At 42.8% G+C, this 22,457-nt stretch overlaps 1 protein-coding gene across 15 annotated transcripts in view; it reads left to right on the top strand.

The window, feature by feature from the left end:
* Nucleotides 1–22,457, top strand: part of obsl1b (obscurin like cytoskeletal adaptor 1b) — a 44,498-nt gene that overhangs the window by 5,345 nt on the left and 16,696 nt on the right. The window contains exons 3-26 of one of the 15 annotated variants that reach the window (XM_008404266.2): nucleotides 1,307–1,576; nucleotides 2,702–2,962; nucleotides 3,052–3,363; nucleotides 3,438–3,704; nucleotides 4,545–4,820; nucleotides 5,198–5,473; nucleotides 5,717–5,992; nucleotides 6,283–6,558; nucleotides 6,843–7,109; nucleotides 7,245–7,508; nucleotides 7,606–7,677; nucleotides 8,316–9,371; nucleotides 9,747–10,031; nucleotides 12,081–12,356; nucleotides 12,981–13,259; nucleotides 13,415–13,690; nucleotides 14,612–14,887; nucleotides 16,491–16,727; nucleotides 17,267–17,542; nucleotides 17,615–17,887; nucleotides 19,558–19,833; nucleotides 19,912–20,187; nucleotides 20,860–21,135; nucleotides 22,077–22,352. In XM_008404266.2, the coding sequence (XP_008402488.2) occupies nucleotides 1,307–1,576; nucleotides 2,702–2,962; nucleotides 3,052–3,363; nucleotides 3,438–3,704; nucleotides 4,545–4,820; nucleotides 5,198–5,473; nucleotides 5,717–5,992; nucleotides 6,283–6,558; nucleotides 6,843–7,109; nucleotides 7,245–7,508; nucleotides 7,606–7,677; nucleotides 8,316–9,371; nucleotides 9,747–10,031; nucleotides 12,081–12,356; nucleotides 12,981–13,259; nucleotides 13,415–13,690; nucleotides 14,612–14,887; nucleotides 16,491–16,727; nucleotides 17,267–17,542; nucleotides 17,615–17,887; nucleotides 19,558–19,833; nucleotides 19,912–20,187; nucleotides 20,860–21,135; nucleotides 22,077–22,352 (7,155 nt within the window). Of the gene's footprint in view, nucleotides 1–1,306; nucleotides 1,577–2,701; nucleotides 2,963–3,051; nucleotides 3,364–3,437; nucleotides 3,705–4,544; nucleotides 4,821–5,197; nucleotides 5,474–5,716; nucleotides 5,993–6,282; nucleotides 6,559–6,842; nucleotides 7,110–7,244; nucleotides 7,509–7,602; nucleotides 7,678–8,315; nucleotides 9,372–9,746; nucleotides 10,032–12,080; nucleotides 12,357–12,980; nucleotides 13,260–13,414; nucleotides 13,691–14,611; nucleotides 14,888–16,490; nucleotides 16,728–17,266; nucleotides 17,543–17,614; nucleotides 17,888–19,557; nucleotides 19,834–19,911; nucleotides 20,188–20,859; nucleotides 21,136–22,076; nucleotides 22,353–22,457 lie in introns of all 15 variants that reach the window. The other 14 variants (XM_008404267.2, XM_017303278.1, XM_008404265.2 and 11 more) reach the window with 14 other exon arrangements.

The raw sequence follows: 22,457 nt of genomic DNA, 5'->3' as shown, positions 1-22,457 counted from the left end.
ACGAGAACAGCGAAGCACTAAGTGTCCGGCGATAATGTAACAATTTTCTTTAGCTGCGCAGACCAGCGATGGATATGTAAATGATTTATTTTGCGAGGAGCTGAAACATCCAGAACAGGCAGTAAAGCGCCTGAGAGGTGGCGTTGCTGCTGCAATGTGTCAGAGACATTTGCTGGAGTGACAGTCAGGCAAAACACAGACTGAAGGTCAGCAGACACAGGGGATCCCTCATGGAGCTGTCGCACAGCATGACCAGCACTCCATGGAGTTTGATTGGGGTTTTATTTTGGGTTTATACGAGTGGAGGGGTCACATGATGCAACAACCTGGCATGCTGACACGGAAACGTCTAAGTGGCTTGACTGAAACACTTTGGCATCCGACAGGAATGGTTAGATTTGGACGTAAATCGCTGTTCATTGCCAGCTGCCATGTCTGAGGCTAACCAGGGATAACCAGTCGCATTACCAGGCACATTAGTTAGCATAAAAATGTCATTTTATCTCATCAAACTTACATTAGCTAATACTTGTAGCTTTATTGAGCTGAAGTCTACTGGTTGCAACACAATTAGCATCAGGCTTCTGTTGGTAGGCTGGACAATAAAACAATAATATCTGTCGTGAAAATGCATCTGATAGGAGAAAAAAGTGGTTTGTGTCCAGGATATGTGGGGTCTGCAGAGATTTTAGCAGGCGTGTCACTCTGACAAATTTTGCTGGATAATAAATTGTCCCAGAAGTTGTTGTTGTTGTTTTGAGACCATTTTTGGATGACATGATGGTGGTATGATGCAATCACATTCTCAAAGATCAATAAACTTTAAATTCTAACAAATATTCAGCACTGTCACTGGAAGGCATTTTAAATAAAATAAGTAAACGAAGCAACAGAAACACAAATAAAATTAATTATAAAGTCTCTGTAAACACATTTATCCTTCACAGAAAAGGCTAGTTGAGACCAAAACACCAGGCTGAAGACTTTGTCATCCAGTTTTTGGTAGAAAGAGAGAGAAAAAGAAAAGGATAAACCATGGAAATTACTTAGATCGCTTTAATTAATCATGCGATTAATTGACTTATAGCGACAGACCTGGATGTCAGTCCTGATGGTCACCAAGAATTGGTCGGCTGGCACCGCCGATCAACTATTGATGACCTATCAATCACTACCAGAGCAGGCGTGGCAGTTGAAACTGTATTAAGACTTTACTGTTGTCATTCTCTAAACTGTATAATGTATTTTATCTTGCATACATTTGTAACTGTAACTACCAATATTCATTTATGACCTTTGACTGCAGAGCCACCGGTCCGGTTTAAGCAGCCTCTCTATGATCTTGAAGTTTGGGAACGGGATTTAGCTGTTCTGGAGTGCGAAGTTCCAGAAGATTCAGTTCCCATCACGTGGTATCTGGAGGACAGACGGCTGCAGCCGGGGGCCAAATATGGAATGGAGGAGTGGGGAACCAAACGGAGGCTGACGATTCGGGACATTGGCGTTGATGACGATGGGATTTACCTCTGTGAGATGCCTGATGGGGGCAGAAGCATCGCGGAGGTAGCTGTAAAAGGTCATTACATTTCATTTATTCATTTTAAATAACTTACATCTTATAGAAATGTAGTGTTGTTTACAGTCTGTATGATACAATACCTCATCTTGGCAAGTTATTATCTCTTTATGTCAAAGTGGAGTTATGATCCATACAGAAATGATCCAAGTGCTTTAAAAACATCCAGCTGTTTTCTGGCAGCAAGTCATTTGTTTTGTGTTGCCTGGAAAACAAGCCATTTGACAAACTTTCCAAATGAGCAGGCACTAGCCCTCACCCAGAGCCCAAGCAGAGTTAGTCAGCTGGTTTTACCACTGTACAATGGCTGCTGGAAAAGACAAGTGTTGTTTACTTACCATCCAGAAATTGCTTTGACTAAAGTCAAAGATGTACGGTTGTACAATTACACATCTATTTGAAATATTTTTTTTGTTTATAAAATGCAATAGTAAATGTTGAGACGCATAAAAGTGACAGAAGCCCAAAAACAGCTCATTCTGAAAGGACCTAAAATGGACAGAACTGGTGAAATATCATCATCTGATAAAGATTTTCTGCATAAACAAACTAACTACCAGCCCACAGACTAATCCTGGCTGAAGCATAATGGCTCCCCTTCAAGTAAAAATGGTTTTCCAAGGTACTTATGAAACCAAGTGGCTCTGATATCAGTAGATGGCATTCCAGTAGAATACAGACCTCTCTACTGGTAGTAAGGTAAAAAAAATATCTATAGCTGTAGCTTCACAGTTTGTGAAGTAATTTCCAACAGATGAATCCCATAAGACAGGTATAATGTCTGTAAATCACAATGAAACCTGGTTTAGGAAAACTGTTTTGGAGATGCCAACGCCTTCACCTTTTGGCACCCAAATATTTAGTAGAATATTCTAGAATCTGATTAGTTTTAAGCTCCACAGAGGATTTACAGTTCAGTTGTTTATGCCACCAAAGCAGATTTACGTAAATCCAAAGAAATCAGACTAGAAAGCAACACCTGGAATATTTATTATCTGAGATGTTTTGCTCTTCTGTGGGAATGATAAGGAGTCTCTGGAGAGTATTACTGTGCAGAGGGATACCTTCATGTCCCTTCCTCAATCCCACATGGTTGGTTGGTTGATAAAACTTATTTTCTTCCAGGTACAATTTTGCGAAAGCTTCCAAGGAAAGTGGATGTCTTGGAAGGTGAAAATGCCGCCTTTTGTGTTGAAGTGGAGAAAGAAGAGATGGACATACATTGGTACAAAGATGGCATCGAGCTGCGCGAAACGCATCAGACCATCCTGAAGTCCTTTGGTCGAACTCACATCCTGGTTTTCGTCAACACGATGCCCCAAGACTCTGGCCTTGTGACCTTCCTCGTTGGCCGGTCCAAGACTTCATCTCAGTTAAGAGTGAAAGGTTTGTTCCAGTTCTTACTGCATTAAGCTCTGAAAAGCTCAAACATTTACAGCTTTAAGGTTTATAAAACCTCACTGTTTTGTTTCTAGCGGCCCGACATTGTCCTCCAAGTTGTCCAGTAGGAGTTCAGATCAACACGGAGCGTGCAAACGCCGCTCTCCTCTCGTGGGTTCCCGCCCCAGATTCACGGAAGAACCCTCCGTCTGGTTATGTGCTTGAGCGACAGGAAGTAGGCACCGGTTCGCAGGAGTGGCTGCAGTGCCTGACCACTGACTCTGCAACCTCAGTGGAGATCCTGGGAGACAGTGTCCCATGTGAAGCAGATTACCGCTTTCGCATTTGTAGTGTAAATAAATACGGAAAAAGCAACAACGTTGAGTTCCCCAGAACTGTTCATTTAGGTAATCCGGCTACAATAACCAACCCTTTTTTCACTGATTGTTAAGTGTTTTAATAAAGTCATTTTTGTTTGCAGTTCCTGTCGCCAGGATTCAAGCTCCTCTACAGGACGCCTTGGTGCCAGAGGGACAAGATGCTCTTTTCACCATCGAGCTTTCTGCTTCGGTGATTGGTACCTGGTTCTTAAATGGTACTCAGCTTCAAGACGATGAGCGTTATTCCCTCCGCCGGTCAAGGACACACCAGTCTCTTCGTATCCGAGGAGTACGCGACGCAGACAACGGAGCGGAGATTACATTCATTGCCTACGGCATCCGAGATTCTGCAGCTCTGTACATTCAAGGTATGCATAGTTTATTTTATAACTTTATAGCATTAAAGACTCCACAGGTGCCTAAAGATAACCTGGAAATGGTAGTTAAGGAATCATTGAAGGATCAGGCATGATGAGTATTTGGGAAAATACAAAAAAGGTTAAATTTAAGTGACAGTAAAGTCAAAGGGTGAGATTCAAGGGACGGGATATATTTCTCTGAGTCAAACCAATAAACCCTTTGAGCAACCTGTTCCCCTCCTAGCCTGTGGGGACGCTGCACCAAGAACCACTGAAGGAAATGACACAAAAACCTCTGAAGACACTGAGAGCAACTTCCTTTGAAATGTAAACAAAAATGAAGAGGCATCAGATTTCAGGGGTCGTAGGATTCTTCTTTTGTCTTTTACAAAAGATCACGAATCATTTCTCCCGCTAACACGAGGCTAGTGGTTATATTTACCCAGAATGCCCTGCACTGTAGTCCATTTCCTGCTTTGGAGCGGTCTCCAATCTGCTTGGTGTTGATTCATGAACTCAAACCGCACCAGAGTTCACTTCAGCAGAACTGAAACCGAGGTTTGTAGGCAGACCAGAGTTTGGTTTGTTGGTTGCCATCATAGTTTGATTAGCATTTGCACCTCTCCAAACGAACCAAACTTTCTAGGCAAACAAACTACAATTCGATTAAAGTGGACTAAACAGGGCTGGTGTGAATGCACCAGTAGAAACCATGATTTATGTGAATAACAATAGGAAGAGCGTTTTAGAGGCTTTCAGAACTGGAACAACCTAAGAACAAAGAGGAAATTAACTAATTTCCATGTAAACAGTTGGTAATGACAGAAATCTCTTTCCTAAAATCTACAGCTCCACTTGTGAAATTTTCACCTCTGTCTGAAATGGATCGAAACAAGTTTGTGGAAGTTGGCAACCCCATCGTGCTCTACTGTGAGCTCTCTGATCCTGCTGCTCCGGTGCACTGGTACAAGAACGGCGTCGAGTTGCAAACTGTGGAAGGTCTTCATATTCAGTCCGAGGGAACGATGAGACGAATTGTCATCCAGTCTGCAGACTTCTCGCATTCAGGGGTCTACTGCTGTGATGCCATTGACGATGTAATCAGGTTCAACGTGGAAGTCGAAGGTAAGAGGCTGTAGTTTCTGTTGAGATCCTGTTATAAAATCAGCCTTTTTGTGTCATTTGTACAATCTATTGTTTCTTTCTTATACACTCTTATATAATATATGGACCCCTTGCATGTTATTGTTTACTTCCGGAAATCACAAACACCTGCACAACGCTGGAGGGCAAACAGACGATTCGTTTACTTACTATCTGATTAATTAATTGAAGCCTGGAGATGTAGGTATTACTAATTTGCTACTACTAATTGTTAGCTAGCGGTTTTTTTCCCTCCGGCAGGGAGATGGGGGTGAGATCTTGTGTAAGGGGTTTATAGAAACAAGATATCCTTTTCTAAAGCTTCCACCACCTAACCGATTACCTCTCGATCTCCTCAGCCCCACCTGTGAGGTTTTCCACAATTCCAGATGCTGAACGGAGCAAAAGCATCCAAGCAGGCGGGCCGTTTGTTTTACAGTGTGAGCTCTCAGATCCCTCTGCCCAAGTGTACTGGTACAAAGATGGATCAAAGCTCCACCCTCAGACCGGAGTCGATGTCAAAGCCGAAGGCTTATCGAGGAAACTGGTCGTCCATTCAGCAGAAGTCGCTCACTCCGGCTTGTACTGCTGCAAGACAAAGGGCGACGCCGTCACCTTCAGTGTGGAGATCACAGGTGATTTCTTTCTCCTCAACATGAGAAACATTAACAAGCTCCTTTTCAGCAAAGCCACTAACTCTTATGATACTGTTGTGTGTTGTCTGATGTTTTGCTCTTCTTGCCATTGAATGTGCAGCAACATGTTTATCCTTCAACCTGTTAGCAGTTAAGCTGTCTGGAATTAGATTATAAACAATACTCTAAATGGCTGACATGAGGTTTACTGAAGGTTGTCATAAATTTTAAACATATCTGTAGCTCCACCTATGAAGTTCTCAGCTATTCCTGAGGATGTGAAGATCAAGTTGATCGAAGCTGGCAGCCCTATAGTTCTCCAGTGTGTGGTGTCGGATCCCGAGGCCCAGGTTTGCTGGTTCAAGGAAGAAATGAAGCTCATTTCCAGCTCTGGATTAGAAATCCATTCAGTGGGCAACACAAGAACCTTAGTTATTCAGTCGGCAGAGGTGTCCCACTCTGGTTTATACAGATGCGCCACTGACGATGATACCGTGGAGTTTCAAGTGGAGATCAAAGGTGACTTTTCACTTCCTTTCTTAAGTGTTGATATCGTAACCACCACCTCCTCTCTCAAGGTGCCACTAACTAACCCTGCTTAAGAACTATGTGGTTTGATGGCTGCTTCTTTCGCACAACCGAACAGAAATGTTAACGACTGTTTATTGTCACTTGCTGTGTAACTGCTGTGGCTTTCTCTCAACTCAAAGTCTCCAAAGCTCTTTTTATCTTCTGCTCAGTAGCTATCTGTTTGAAAGGTGTTTCCACAGCCTTGGGTTTATTTAGTTGTCCTGAATTCCCAATGATAGCTCTACCTGTGGCATACTCTACTATCTTTGACGCTGAGAGAAGCGGGTCCCTTGAGGTGGGCGACCCTTTGAAGGTGGAATGTGAGTTTGCAGCCTCCACTGTCCCGGTCGGCTGGAGTAAAGATGGTAAAAAGCTCGACCCGCAAAAGGGTTGGGGTATACAAAGTACCGGCTCACCGCCGGGACCCGTTATCCCACCCCCTGAGCTCTTGCCCTCAGGGCAGTGCTGCTGCCAAACCACTGAGGCCACTGTCCACGTCTCTGTGGATGATAAAGGTGATATTTTTTTTTACAGTTGTTTCACTATTACAGCAAATCCTAAAGCTTCATAGACACTAGATATGACTAACATTTATATGCATTTCTGTACCTGTTTATGTGATGCTGTGTCTAAAGGTGTGTGTCCGAAAGGTGTTGTAAAATAATCTCTACTTACAGAATGAAGATTTGTGTTTAGTATGTAAAAGCAATGCTGTTTTTCATTGAGTTTGAGATTTGACAGATTCCTCCAGGGCTCAGCCTTTCTTCAGTCCAGTTACATTTTGAATCACTATCTTTAGCTCCAACATTGCCGCCCCGCCAGGAGGCTGGAGGGTTGCAGACACTCGAAGCAACCCGTCCACCTGAACCAGTTGGTGAAAGCTCAGACCCTGCAAGCCAGGTGTCATGGCCGAGAGATTCACAATCCTATTCAAGCACACCATTTGGTTTTGAAACGGGAGATGTCAAGGAGACCCTTGTTATTGAACCAACTCATCCTTCAAACTCTGGAGCATACTATTGTGCAACAGCAGATGATGTGGCCAAATTAATAGTAGTAAACAAAGGTGATTTTTCTCATTTGCAAATGTCATATATATGCATATATAGCTCCAATTCTCTGTGTGCATCTTTGAAAGACTGTCGTTAGGTAGAAATAAGGTCAGTATGCACTGAACTTATTCCCTAATGATTGTTTGTAGTGTCCCCTCCAACATATGTACTTGACCCTGACGAGAAGACCAGGTCAACCGAAGAGCAATATCCAATTGTTCAGCAATTTGAGATTTCAGATCCCATTGCTAAAGCTTGTTGGTACAAAGACGGAACCCAGATTTATCCTAAAAGAGAACCCGACACTGAAGAGCACAGCCAGATCTTGGCCCTTGTGTCCCAACACTTGTCGGATGATGGCGGGTTCTGCTGTGACGCGTCTGACGGCGTGCCGTTAAGAGCGGACGTGAAAGGTGGTGTCTCTGCACATTTAAGACTCAAGAATTTAGTTACATGCGTGAAGCTTTCACCCACCTCATTGTTTTCTCTTTGGCTTTGTCCGAACAGCAGAGCAGTGTCACTCGCGTGACCAGGTTGGTGAGGTAGCTGATGCATCAGCCCAAAACTCTGTGGAAGTCAAAGGTGATTTGAGCTTTTAAAATCAGTCATCCATGTTAACCCAGCCCATAAATGCCACTAACCGTAGTGGTTATTTCACTGTTAGCCCAGTCATGTGAGCCATCTGTAAATCTTTTTTCCTTTAGAAAACAGCTTTTATCACACTTTCATCCCTGATGTTTGGTCATCTTACTGATACTTTCAGCTCTTAATCAAAGACGTGTTTTTTGTGCAGCTGCTTTTCCTACTAATCTCTGTGTTGTGTTTGTCACTTCATTCTTCATTTTAACAGTCATCTTTGCTTACAACTTGCAACTCTTAAAGTCCATCTTTTGTCCTATTCATCTCAAGATCCTGTCATTCACATTGCTGCCCTGAACATCTGCCTGTTGCAATGACAACGAAGTCTTTTCCTAAGAGAACTAAATAATTCCCTTTTTAGGTTTAAAGGGATTAGTATTGATGGCATGACAGGAGGCATTGTAAGGGAGACATGTTGTTTGCTTTAAGACCAATCCTGGTCGATCTTCTTGATTGTCTTTGCAATGGATTATCCCATAACTTCATGCTAACCCCCACTGCTGTAAAATATGTTGTGAGAAGAAATAATGAGAACGCCAACAACTGAAAACCTTTCTCTGTGTACACCACAATGCTTATAGCTACATCGCCAAGACTCTCTTCCGACCAAGAAAGGAACACGTCTGCGGAAGAGGCTTACTCTGACCAAGATACCCAGACGTCCCCACAATGCAATTCTGGCACCTTCACTGGATGTGGGGGAGATGAAGTTCACGTTGAGTATACACCAACCTCTCAGCCAACATATGGATCCACATCTCACTGCAGTACCACAAAATCCCACTTTAGGCCAATACAAACTGAATTTAACTTGGAGGATCCTGTCCCGTCAATGCAGATAAACCACTTTGAAAAGAAAATAACCAGTCAACTAAAGCCAGATAACCTCCATAAGACTATAAAAACCTTGACGGGGAGAGCATCAAACACCATGCAGGCTTCAACAGACCAACCTGACAAGTTTTATGCAGCCTTAGAAACTGGTCCTCATCAGCAGGAGGAATGGTTTGAGCTCTTAAAAGATTCAACTGTAACACCGGAGGAGGGCTCAAAATCCACACAGACAACTACTGTCCAGTCAGACAGAGACTCTGGGTCCATACAAATACCAGCTGCTCTTCCTGAAAAGCTCCTAGATTGCTCTCCGTCTGGGAACGTCCTCTGTTTGAGGCCAAACAACTGTTTAAGGACATCAACTCACCGGCCAGAGGAGCTAAACCTAGCCAAACAGACATCAGCTGCATTATCAGAGGATTTGTTTCCCTCAGGTTTGTGTCCAAATAATGAGGCAGAAGTTTTCCAATCTGAACATCTTACGTCAAATACATATGTCACGTTGGACGAATTTAATTACACTGGACAGTCCGCATCCAACCTTCCACAGTTGCTATGTCTGTCAAATAAGGACAAAACTGTCCAACAAATTCATCATCAGAACCTGGAGCCCGTAGAGGACCAAATGGACCAGTCAAACCACCGTGAAGAAAGTTCTGTCGTTTGCTTTCCAGACCTTTATGACACCAAGAAGACATCGACGCAATCCCAGTCAGAGAGGAATTATCTGTCAAGAACACATGACAGTCACTGGAGTGACAATGTCACTGCTAATAAGGTGGCTGTTGAAGGTGATTTCAATGGTTAGCATTAAGCAAACAATAGATGGACACAATGTTGACATTGTGTAAGCCCAAGATTGCTTTTTTGCAATCTTTGACATTTTGAAAACTTTGCATTTACTCACCTGACTTTGTCTATACTAAAACTTTAGTAGTTAAAGTTAAATTGAGTTTGGGTAATCTAGAGGAAATTATAGAAATAAAGAAAAGAATAAACATTTAAGTTATAAAACCTAACTCTAAGTGGCTAGCTAAAGTCTAACCAAGGAACCGTTCTGTTTAACGTCAGAATATTTTTGGCACGACTAATCTTTGAACCTTTGCTCTTGATATATTTTAACAGATACTTTGTTATAGTCATTAATAGTGATGACTCTCTCTTGATGTTACCTCAAGCATCCCCAACTCTGCCAGTGAGAATCAAAACTCTTCAAGAGGCTGAGAGGAACAAGGCTGTTGCAGCTGGTGAACCCATTGAGCTACGATGTGAGATATCAGACCCCAGTGCTCCAGTGACTTGGGTTAAGGATGGAGTAAATCTGTCTGAAGGATCTGGGCAGAACCTGCTCACACAGGGCGCCGTCAGAACGCTGGCGGTCCAATCAGCAATGCCGTCTCATGCAGGAATTTACATCTGCAAGACATCACATGATGCAGTGCAGTTTTATGTGGATGTGAAAGGTGATCATTCATTTATTATGCAAATTTGAATGAGAAAACATAAAAATTGTTCTTAATTTGTTCCTGTTGGCGTTGATTATCTGTAAAGTTATACAAATTTGGCACAACCAAGCTTTGTTCAGTCTGGATAAAACTCACCAACCTATAACAGAAATACTATTCTGAACCAGATAAATTGTTTAGCAGTGACTATTAAAAAGAAACACAGTGGGCGCCTGCCTATTTGCGGTTCAGTATTTGGCAACGTAATTCCATTTGTAGAGATTTCTTGTGGGGCGTATCTTAAAGATTTGAAAGAAAATACAGCTTTGGAAGCTGAAATACCTCGACACAAAGCTGGTTGGCGCTATCGGCTGGTGTTTGCAAAGCAGCCAGTCGAAGAGTTGCATTAATTTTCCTTCGCATTGACTGGCTAAGCCCACAAGAACAAAGATAAGGAAGATCGTAGATTGTAGCTTCGACAGTAGCACCAAGATGGCTTCCATTACCTGTATTATCATATTTTAGCATGTATTTGGTGCTTGAATTATTAAAATAGGCAAATACAAGAACTTTTAGAGGTGCTCAAGTATTCAGTGGGAATACTTGAGGGGGTTAGGTTGTAGTTCCTTACCACTGCAAATATTTGGGATCCATTGGCTTAAAACTTTCCCTAAATCACTGTTCTTGACTTTTACGAGCATGTTTTCTGCGTACTACAGTGTTTCTCAGTTCTGGTCCTCAGGAAACACTTCCCTGCATATTTCAGATGTGTCTCTTTGCAACAACACCTGATTTAAGTAACTGCATGACCTCCTCTGCATCCCATCAAGTGCTGCAGAAGCCTGTTGATCAACCACTGACTGCAGTCAGTAGGGAAAGACCTAAAACATGCAGGGCAGAAATCCTGGAGGACAAGAATGGAGAAACACGTGTCCAACAAAAAGGTCACAAATATGAATTAAAAGGATTTCCAGGTGTACATCATAGTTTACATTACATATCAGTAAAAACAGCTGAACAGTTTAGTGAAAGTTTGATAATAATGTAGTTCATTAGGTAATATCATGTGATTATCAAAAGACCAATCAGAAAATTGCCTGACAGTTTCCTCAGGGTAACATATGGATCCATTCATTGTTTTGTTTTCATGTATTGTTCTAATTCAGAGCCAGAATACAATGATCTCAAGGAGAGACAATTGTGTAAGACACCACTTGTGACACAAAAACACACATTTCTGTCACTTTTTAAACAAACTTTTACTCCAAAATTATTGGCTGTGTCCTTCCAAATCATAAAGTCTGAATTCAGTTCAGCATGTATGTCAAACGCTCCAGATGCTGCCAGACTACAACCTTCTTGCCCAGATGACGACACAAAGTTCTGCACCCAAATTAGAATATTTTTAGCTTTAGGGCAAGGAGGCATGCTTGGTGGTGTGCCGTGTGAAAGCAGCCGGGGATTTCTAAAGCCTCTCTAGACCCTGATGGACTCGACTAGCATGACTGGGAGGAATTGCCTCACTGATCAAAGTCTGAGCAGTGGGTTGTTTTAGGACTTCAGAGGTGAGCATTGGTCCAAGGGGTGACGATTGCCCAATCTTAGAGATAACAGTCAAAGTTTGCATCAGTTTAGTGCTTAAAAAAGCTGCTTATCCTGCACACCAAAAAGAATCACCTAATGGCCCTGGGACATCTGATTGGGATGCCTTTCAGGTGCCTGATTGGAGGTTTTCTGGGCATGTCTTGCTGGTAGGAGACCCTTGGGCAGAGCAGGAAAAAGATGGAGGGATGAAACATTTTTACCTGGCCTGGGAATGCCTGCCGGGAGTCTGGACCCGTTACCTCCATTACCTGACGTGTAAAATCAGTGGAAAAGATGGATGAATGTTAGCTAATTTGATAAAGACATGATATTACCTTACTATTTTGTAAATGGTTACCAATTTATGAGATTATTACTATTAGTTTGATAAAATGCACTACCCATATGTTGATGGTAAAAGTGAATCTTGTCATTGAATCAGCCCAGTGCGCCTTATTGACTAATTTTATTCTACTCCTGTAGCTCCTCCTCTGACATTCGCAGCTTTGTCTGAGGCTGACCAGAAAATGACAGTGGTAGCTGGCTCTCCCATAGCTCTGCAGTGCGAGCTGTCAGACGCCTCTGGACAAGTCAGTTGGTACAAGGACGGGAGAAAGCTCAGAGCTCAAAGCGGAGTAGCCATCCAGTCTCAGGGAAACGTGAGGAGTCTGGTTGTGCCGTCCGCTGAGCGAGCTCATACTGGTGTGTACCGGTGCGAGTCAAAGGATGATGACATCCAGTTCTCTGTGGAAGTAAAAGGTGACGCACAAAAGCCCTGGCAGTGCTTCTAGTGTCTTGCAAAGCACTAACACTGAGTGCTTAACGGAGTTCATCACTTAACATAAAATTGTTTTAATATTCTGCTTCTCTAATACACAAAGGAAGTTTCCCTGGTGATTTAAAACGGTCCCTGTTAAATTAAATACCTTTAAAACCTTAACACAATAATTCAGGAGCTTTACTTTCCTAATATCTCTGCCATTCTCCCTACAGTTTGAGTCTGAATATCTACTGTATTAAAGAGGTTGCATTTCTTGTCTCTTATTCTTTGACACACTAAACACACCTGTGGAAGAAGAGAGTAAGCATAAAACATGCTCTTGTTTGCAACCTCTAATCTCTGTTGTGGACGAAGTGTGACGTTGGACATGTCACGTGATACGGCCTTCTTGGTTTTCCTCTTCTAGACACTCTTTGGTTTTTGTCTTTCTGTTGAATATTCGTTGTGTCTAATATGCTTTGTGAGATATTTGTCTTGTGCTAGCTGTGTCGATAAACTTGAGATAGAGGCTATAGTTTCAAAAATTCTTGTATTACTTCAATAAATTGCATTAATTAAGTTGAATATTTACTGTTTCCTTTTGGAATATCCCACAACTGCAGGGCTACCTGTGAAGTTCTCAAAGCTGCAAGAGAAGGACAGTAACAGATCCATCGAAGAGGGAAAACCTCTTGCCCTTAGCTGTGAACTCTCTCATGACCCCTCGGCTCATGTCGACTGGTACAAAGACGGGATGAAACTTGGGTCTTGGGACAAAGTGGAAATTAAGTCAGATGGTCTGACAAGGACCCTAATCATCCCGCCGGCTGAAAGCGTTCATGCTGGTATCTATGAATGCTCGACGTCAGAGGACAGCGTTACCTTTAAAGTGGATGTAAAAGGTGATTGCTTATTGCTGTGTGTGTGAAGGGAGATTGCTTAGTCTGCATGGTGCAAGTGTACTCTGCTTCAAATGGTCTTGAGAAAGTGACTGGCTGGAATGAGTGTTTTTGTGAATTCATCTCTTGTTTATGCCTTTGTCATTCTCCTCTTGTAGGCCAATCACCAAGGATTATGGCAACCCCGTTTTCAGAAAAATACAAGCTGATTAGACTTGGTTCTCCAGTATTCCTGCAGTGTGAGGTGTCAGACCCTGCTGCTCAGGTTTCCTGGTTTAAAGATGAGGTGGAGCTTTTCTCCAAAACAGGCCTTGATATGAAAAGAGACGGCGCCCTGAGGAAGTTAATCATTCACTCAGCGAAGGCCTCTGATTCTGGCCTCTACAGCTGTAGGCTCGCTGATGAGGCCGTGACCTTTCATGTGGACATTGAAGGTGACTTTCTGGAACTTATTTCTAACACATCAATAATCAATTTGGGAAAGTTGCATCTTTTTTGCACAAGTTGAAACTAATCAAGTCCATCAATAAATGGACGAACTTTGTAAACACTTAAGGCTCGCTCATACTTTATCCGAAGTGCTACAATCGGCTCTCATTGACGTAGATGTAAACTCTGTCATCTGCCTCTGCTTTTCAACAGCAGGCCTGGGTCAAACTATTTCGACAGAGCTCTGCATGAAATGTTGCATGATTGGTCAGAAGTCTGTGGCCATGAATTATGCAGAAATGCGCTCAGACAGCAATGTCCATATTTCCCTCCAGCTTCTCCGCTTCCACTATCCGGTTTCTGTCTCTGCAGAAGACACGAATACTTTTAAGGAACATTTATCAGATGCGGTTTTATGTACTAGGGTTTCCCCTGGTGTATTATAAGCCTGGCGGGCCACCAGGCTTTACTTGATCTCCCACCAAGCTAAGTTTGTTTGGTTATTCTAAACAGTTTTTTGAACACAACTAACTGACAGTAAAGACGAATGGAGCCAGGTTTATTTCCATATGATCATGCCCCCTCATGCACCTCCACATTTTCAAAACTTTTAAAATTTTTAAGGTGGGTCACTGGTGAACTGACCATCCCAGTTCACCAGGTTTTCTGTGGGAAACCTTGTAGATTTGCACAAATCTTAACTAAATATCAGTGCAAACCGCCAAAGGGATGTAAAGTTTGCAGAAGTGGGTGGGGTGTTCCCCAGGTGGTCTGAGCCATGAATGAATGCGTGAAACGTCCCGTAACCTCATCGACCGTTCAGCTTCGGATGAAGTATGGCAGACTCTTGAGGCAAACCAAAATACGAACCACACAACTTTAAAACAGAAACTATGTAAGCTTAACTGATCTCATAATATCCACAGCTACTCCTGCGAGTTTCTCAAAGCTACCACAGGTTGCAAGAAGCAAATTTGTAGAAGCAGGCTGCCCAGTTAAGCTGCAGTGTGAAGTCTCAGAGACAGCTGCTCAGGTTCACTGGCATAAAGACGGAGAACGGCTTCTGGAAACGAGAGAATATGAAATCCAAACCAGTGAAAAACTGAGGGAGCTGGTGATTCAATCAGCAGAAGTCGGGCGCTGTGGGTTGTACAGCTGCGAGGCTGCAGATAACCGTATTCAATTCAAGGTGGATGTTGCAGGTGATCTAAGTATTTTGAGCTTTGTGAGAGTAACTAACTTTTAATTCTTATCTGACCATTAGGCAAAATGAAGCTACAACTCTCATAACCTGCACTAATGATTAATAAAAATAAACATAATTGACCATGATGAAGCATTTAAAGCTTCAGTGGTTTGCTGCTCAATGTGATCCTGCTTCCCGAAAATAGACACTGCTTCTATGTTCTTTCAGGGCAGCTGAGTAAGTATATAATCTACCATGTGAGAACAAACAAACACAAGTTAAAATTCAATGTTGGCTTTTCAAATTGTTTCAAGCGGTTTTTCAATTTGAACGTACAGGAGTGGACTTTCTGTCAATGAGTCGAGGATAAATGCAACTGGGGAGAAACATGTCCCGCCCTTCAGATGTCTTCAACCAACTCTCTTTAAAACTGTAACTCGACGACTGACCATAAAACTGCGCACATTGAAAGAATAATAAATTTGATAAATAGAAACACTCTAATTTCAATAAAATGTAATTTTTTTGATCAAAGTTTCTGCGCTAGGACGAGGTTGTTTTAGAGCCGTATCTAAATAAACACGGAAACGCTTTTTTCCCCGCATCATACGAGTCACGTGATCATCAACCGGATGTTACGTCTGGCGGAAGAGACGAAGACGACAGGAAGTAGTAGGAGGTTGATTATTGTTTTTTTTTTTAATACTATAGATGCATTTCCATTAGCCATAAAATTGGGTAAATTGAAATTACAAAAACTTATCTGCTTAGTGGAAATGAGCCAATTAATAATAATAAAAATTCAATAAGTCTTCACATCATGTGAACCATAGATGGGAGCCACATTAACGTTCAGATGTCACTACTGGCGGAAACAACGAGGAAGAAGACCGGAAGGAGGGAGACCCGTTTGTTTTTTCTGGACAAAGTGCAGACGGCCCCACCAAAGCTCTCAGAGCCTCATGCAGGTCATAAAACGTTCTGCGTCATTCTCACGTGTTGAATCCGTCGCTCTTTTGTAAAATGGCCGACTACCGTTTTCAGTAGCCGCTCCGGTGCCTCGTCTCCTCTGAATAAATCTCATGAGTGTTTACATCGGGCGCTGCCGGTTTTTGAAAATAACTAATAGCGTAGCCACGTTTATTCACGTGAGATTTTCAAATTAACTTCTTATTTAATCCAGACATCGCAATTGCAAAATTGTGTTTTTTCGAAAATAGATAAAGTTTTGTGCACATTTGTAATGGAAACGCAGATACATACAATTGTTCACGGCGCGGTCCTTTGGGAAATGAATCGCTATCGCCTCTGTTGAAGGTCCTTTTGGGACTTTAGGACCGCATTTCATGGCTTTTAACGTTGGCGTTGCTACGGTAGCGGTTTAGACTTTAGCTTTTATGAAGTAAATCTGCTCTGTTTGACAGGCAGACCGCAGAAAGATGAGCACTAACATGTTTGTGAGAATCTGACTCACTTCGGACCAGCTCCGATAACCTTTAACCTCTCGGCCAATTCTGTTGTGTTTTCTGCTACATGTTGCCCAGCACTGCGCCAGCCTGACTGCTGTCCGGTTGTTGCTCAGTGAACATGAAGTCCTATAGCATGGGTTTGATTCTCAGCTGTTTCAGAGGCAGTGAGGAGCGAATCTGTTGAGGCAGGAAACCTGATCAGAGTACATGGTGAGAACTCAGACCCTGCAGTCCAAACCTGCTGGTATGAGGACGGGATAGAATCGAGCTTAGCGGTCCAGTCAAAGCCCGATAAGGGAGCTCTGGTCATGGAGTCGTCCCTGTCATCATGCTCTGGGGTGTATGAATGTAAGGCTGATGACGGTGATAAAGATTTCCAGGTGAAAGGTGATATGCTCAGCTTTTTCTTGACAAGTTATTTTCACTCTTCACATCTTCATGGCCTTTAATATGTCAAAGCAAATCATGACCATCCTCATATGCACCATAACGGATTTTATTCCAACGCCATTAAAGCTGCAGTTTGTAACTTTCATCAAACATTTATTTATTCTTACATATTTGTTGAGCCTGTTTCTAAACTATAAGATTGTCGTTTTGAGACCATTTTTTATTTTTTCCAAGATATTTTTATTAGAATTTGCATTTCTTAAGGCAGTAGTCATAACAAGATGACATTAATAAATCTGTGAAAAACATTTTCTTTATAAAAGTTACGTACTGCAGCTTTAACGCTCTTAGAAATGTCCATGACCTGTAATGTTTCCACCCGTCTCCTTACACCAACGCATTGCTTCTGAAATGTTTTCAGTTTGCCGTAGAGGAACATTAACTGATCCTCACTCTGTGTGCTGTGAGTCTGAATTTGCATAAGAAAAGATGCTGAATTTCAGAGGGTAACTGAGCTTTTTTACCGTTTCTCACAGCGCCGCCTGTAACGTTTACCGACATCCCAGAGAAGGACCTTTTCCGAACCGCTGTGGAGCAAGAGCAGCTTATTCTGTCGTGTGAAGTCTCAAGGGCCGACGGCGTGGTCCAGTGGTACAAAGACGGAACCGAAATACAGCCCTGCAATAATGTATCAATGGAGGCCGAGGGCACCAAGAGAAATCTGATCATTAATTCAGCCAAACTGTCTGACACCGGCGCATACACCTGCCGCACAGGAGACAACATTTTAATATTTAAAGTCAACATAAGAGGTAATAAATCACCTTTCAGGAAACACATTCCCAGGAAATCTGATGCGTTTTTATTCCACTTTTCATCCGCAGAGCCTCCCGTGATGATTGTTTACCCCAAAGAGGACGTCCACCTCGACCGCCACGTCCCTGAGGAAATCATCCTGAGCTGCGAACTGTCCCGGCCCAACGGAGCCGTCGGCTGGTTCAAGGACGGCCAGAAGCTGCAGGAGAGTGAGAACATCAAGCTCAAGTACGAGGGTCCGTACCGGCGACTGAAGATCCTCTGCAGCAGAGTCGAAGACTCTGGCGAATACGTCTGCGACACGGCCGACGATTCCATATTCTTCCATCTTAGCATTACGGGTAAATTCTCTGATTCTGCCGTTGGAAGTTTGAATTTTGTTTGTTTGAATTTCAGTTTAAAATTTTGCGCTGCGATGCTCCATGTAGCGTAGCAGAGCAGCTTGTCCTCAAAGCAGCTAGCATGGTTCAGGTGTGATGAATGAGGCCGGCCCAACTTCTGCAGCATTTATTCTCTGCAGTTCATCCCCATTATAACTCATATTCAGATGGACTCTAGGGGGCAGCACACGGTGCTAATGGCAACCATACAACACTAGGCAGCGGGGTTAGACGGAAAAAACCCAGAGATGTCTGTCTTTGCAAACCTGAGTCCACTGTGGTTTTCCGCTCTGAACTGTCTGCGTATTTACAAAACGTCTGAGGTCCGCGGTGTGGAAAATGTGTATAAGTCGCTGAAATCATGTAATCTGACCCTGCAGCGCCGCGCGGACATGTCGAGCGTAAACCAACCTGACATGTCTGAGTACGGTCAAGAAATCTTCCTAAAGAAAGTGAAACCCGTTCAGTCAGTTATTATTGAGCGATTAAAGTTGGACCAAAAGGAATGGATTGTTATTTAATATCTTTAATAGCTTCATGGCTTCCTTCACAGTCAAATCATGGCCAGATGTTAGCCACTGGGTGAAATCCGATTGAGTCGTTTAAAGCCTCAACAGAGTTCACGCCTCCAGGAAGCAATCAGCTGTCAATAGCCGACGGTCCAGACCTTCTGCACGAAGCAAAGCGTGAGAACTAATTGAAGTTTTCTGGCTGATTACCGATCTTTAAGAAGCTTGATTCTGATTTTGCCTGATACCAATTTTTTTGTCTGAAATGTTGCTCAATGCAGCAAGAAAGTCGCTGAGTCGGCATCAGACGGGCGACTGGAAACGAGCTGGTGGGCCGGTGTGTCAGTCAAACCTTTAACAGCAGAGCAGAAGAGGACAGTGGATGATTTTGGACCTTTACTGAGGGAGATGAGATCAGTGCACAAGATTGGCTTCATGTGTAAATATCGACCAATAACTGATCTCCCAAAATTAAGGAAATCGGCGGCAATAAATCAGCGCAGCTCTTCTAAAACTAGCAAAGGTTTTTACCAGGCTGTAATGCTGTAAATGCTGTAATTGTAGATTTCTGTCTTACTGGAAAAAAATCTAATTGTTAAACTCATTTACAGCATCTGGTCTAAGAGGGATGGGTAATAAAGGTAATTTCATAAAGAAAAACAACGATTCTCATTGTACATGTTTATTTTTTAGCTTTTCCAACATCTTTACCAAATGTGCCAGGAACTATGTAGGTAGTTGGAAAATATTATTTCCTGATGCACCTTGACGGTTCTGCCACATAAAATGTTTAGACTAATTCCCAAACATGGAGGAGCAGCATACAGCCAAAATGTTTAGAGTTGATTTGTTTACTAATAACTGGATCAATCACCAACATTTTGGATGCAAAATGATAATGTTTACCAGCTTCTCAAATTGGTGACTGATGTTTTTATGATGTGCTACAAATGTCCAATGGAGAAAAACAACCAAATTTGAATTATTGATCATCCAGTTACATAATTCCAACCTTGGAATTGGAAATATTTGGTGTTTTTTATTCAAAACACTCATTTCTTAAGGCGGCTCCAGCTTTGTCTCCAGTCACTTTGATAAAAAAAGCCTCCATGTCGTTTCCAGAGCCTCCGGTTCAGATTCTGTCTCCGAGCCAGTCCCAAATGGAGCTGTGTCAGCAGACGTCGGAGCGGATGGTCCTGAGCTGTGAGATCTCTCGGCCCAATGCGGTGGTGCGCTGGTATCGAGACGGACTGGAGGTGGAGGAAAGCGAGAACCTCCTCCTGGAGGTGGACGGCGTCTACCGGAGGCTCATTATCCCTGAGACGACGGTCAGAGACTCGGCAGAATACGTGTGCGACACCGGAGACGATTCTGTGACGTTTTTTGTAAACATAGCAGGTAAAGAAACGGTAAAGATCATCCGTCTGCCTCAGTATTTTCATCTTACTGACACTTCTTGGATTTTTAAATGTGCAGAGCCTCCTGTGCGGTTTTTGCGCCCACGGAAGATGCCGAGCAGAGTTGAGAAAGTGGTTGGTGAGACTTTGGTTCTGGACTGCGAGGTTTCCAGGTCAAACGCTGAGGTGACCTGGAAAAAGAATGGAGAAGAAGTGGAGGACTCCAGGAAAGTCACAATCCTGGAAGATGGCGTCACGCGTCAGTTAACGATTCATTCTGTAACGGTGGAAGACGCCGGGCAATACGTGTGTGACGCGAAGGACGACGTGATGGACTTCAGTGTCAGAGTGCAGGGTGGGTCATGTTTTTATCAGCAGGATAGAGGAAGAAAATGTTCAATTTTGGTCAAAAGAAAAAATGAACTCTATTCTTTTAGGATGTTCTCACACCCAATAGTCCGGTAGATTCGGTTTGATTGGGGAAAAAGTTGCAACATGTTGCATTTTCAGTTGCTCTGAGTCAAACCAGCCAAACCCTGTGAGCAACCTGTTCCCCTCCTCGCCTGTGGGGGCGCTGCACCAAAAGCCTCTGAAGCAAACACTCAGCGTAACTTCCTCCTTCTCCAAATGTAAACAAAAATGGAGGCATCAGGTTTTAGTAGTTTTAGGATTTCTCTTTAGTCTTTGGCTAAAGACCACGAGCCATTTCTCCTGCTAGCGCTAACATGTTTGTTTTGGTTGTATTTACCCAGAATGCCCTGTGCTGTAGTCTGCTTCCTGCTTTTGGAGCGATCTCTGGTGTTCACATTTGCGTTCAAACCAAACCAGAGTTCACTTAAACCGAACCGAGACCAAGGTTTGTAGAAGGACCAGAGTTTGATTAGCATTCAGTCCCCAAACGAACCGGGTTTTCTAGACAAACAGACTGGAGTTCATTTAAAGCGGATTAATCAGGACTGGTGTGAATTCACCCTAAGACTTCTCATTGATAGCCAAGGTAATGACAGATACTTTGTTTTGCTCACAGATTTGCCTGTAAGAATCCTTGGAAAAACTGATGCAAAGACAGAAAAGCAGTTCCTAGTTTCAGATGACATCATTCTGGTGTGTGAGCTGTCGAACGCCAACGCGTCCGTCCGCTGGTACAAAGACGGTCAGCTGATCGACGACAGCCAGAGATACTGCTGCGAAGAGCAGGACGTGTTCCGGTCGCTGGTCGTCCTCAACGCCGGCCTGGAAGACTCAGGAGAATACAGCTGCTACGCAGGAGACGACAAGATGGCCTTCACCATCACTGTGAGAGGTAGACATGCTGACCTCCGTCATTAATGTCATCAGATCAAAATAACTCAATACATTAAACCAGGGGTGTCCAAGCGTTTTGTGCCGGGGGCCAAAATTACCAAATTTTGAATTTGTTAAGTTAAAAATGTTAAACAACAATAAACAGTTTTTCTTAAATCTGCATCAGTAAAAATCCAAAACATAAAATGGGCTTCAGACTTTTGCCTTATTAAAATAAAACCAATTTAAATACATTTTGGTCAAAATCATCTCAAGGGCCACAAATGGCCCCCGTGCCTCATTTTGGACAGCTCTGCATTGAAATAAGTAGTCGTTTCTTTTGTAGATCCAAAACATAAAAAGGGTTTTGAAGGTTTGGCGAATGATTACAAACTTTGCTGGACGATGAATCGTCCCAGAAATTATTGTGCTAAACGATAATATTGTCGTTTTCAGTCCATTTTTATGACAACGATCAAAAATTAATAAACTTTAATTTCTACTGAATAACAGTGGAACTGGAAGACATTTTAAATATCCAAAATAAACAAAAACAATACATAAAATGGGAATAAAAATAAAAACACAACTGAAAACATGAATATATTGAATCACAAAATCTCTGTACAAAAATTATCCTTCAAAAATATTCATCTTTATGCTCAGACAGGAGAAATGGTCAGTTAGGATTTTAACTTTTAACTGCAAAATCAGCTTTTTGGTCAGTTCTGGGCAATAAAACAAAAGATTTAGGTCAGTTTTATCAAAAAGTATATAAGCAGTTTTAATAAATTAATGAACAGCAGATGTGTCGATCAAAAGAGGAAGCCAAAAGCCTGAACTTTAATATTTTGTGTTTTAACACTTTCTGTGGGATTTCAGTCAGAATTTTTCCCTGGTTAAAACTAAAACGCCTCCTTGTTCGTCTCCAGGCTAATCAATGTGATTGTTTATGTTCAGAACCTCCTGTGCAGATTATTGGGAACTCTGGGAACCCGGAGCATCATGTGATGGTAACCGGAGACGACCTCATCCTGGAGTGTGAAGTTTCCAGACCGAACGCCGACGTGGAGTGGACACGCAACGGAGAGGCTCTCCAACCGAGCGACCGGATCCGGATCGACAGCTACGGCGTCGTCAGGAAGTTCGTCCTCTCTGGGCTCCAGCCCTCAGACTCTGGAGAATATGTCTGTGAAGCCATCGATGACAAGCTGGTCACAGTCGTGGAGGTTCAAGGTAAATCAGAACGTTCCTTCTAGGTCAGTGGTTCTTAACCGTTTTTGAGGTACCGAACCCCCCAGTTGCATATGCGCATTCACCGAACCCTTCTTATATCAACCC

The sequence above is a fragment of the Poecilia reticulata genome, linkage group LG2, assembly GCF_000633615.1.
Source record: "Poecilia reticulata strain Guanapo linkage group LG2, Guppy_female_1.0+MT, whole genome shotgun sequence".
Classification (NCBI taxonomy): domain Eukaryota; kingdom Metazoa; phylum Chordata; class Actinopteri; order Cyprinodontiformes; family Poeciliidae; genus Poecilia; species Poecilia reticulata.
Note: the sequence above shows the minus strand (reverse complement) of the source record. Positions and strands in the feature narration are given on the sequence as shown.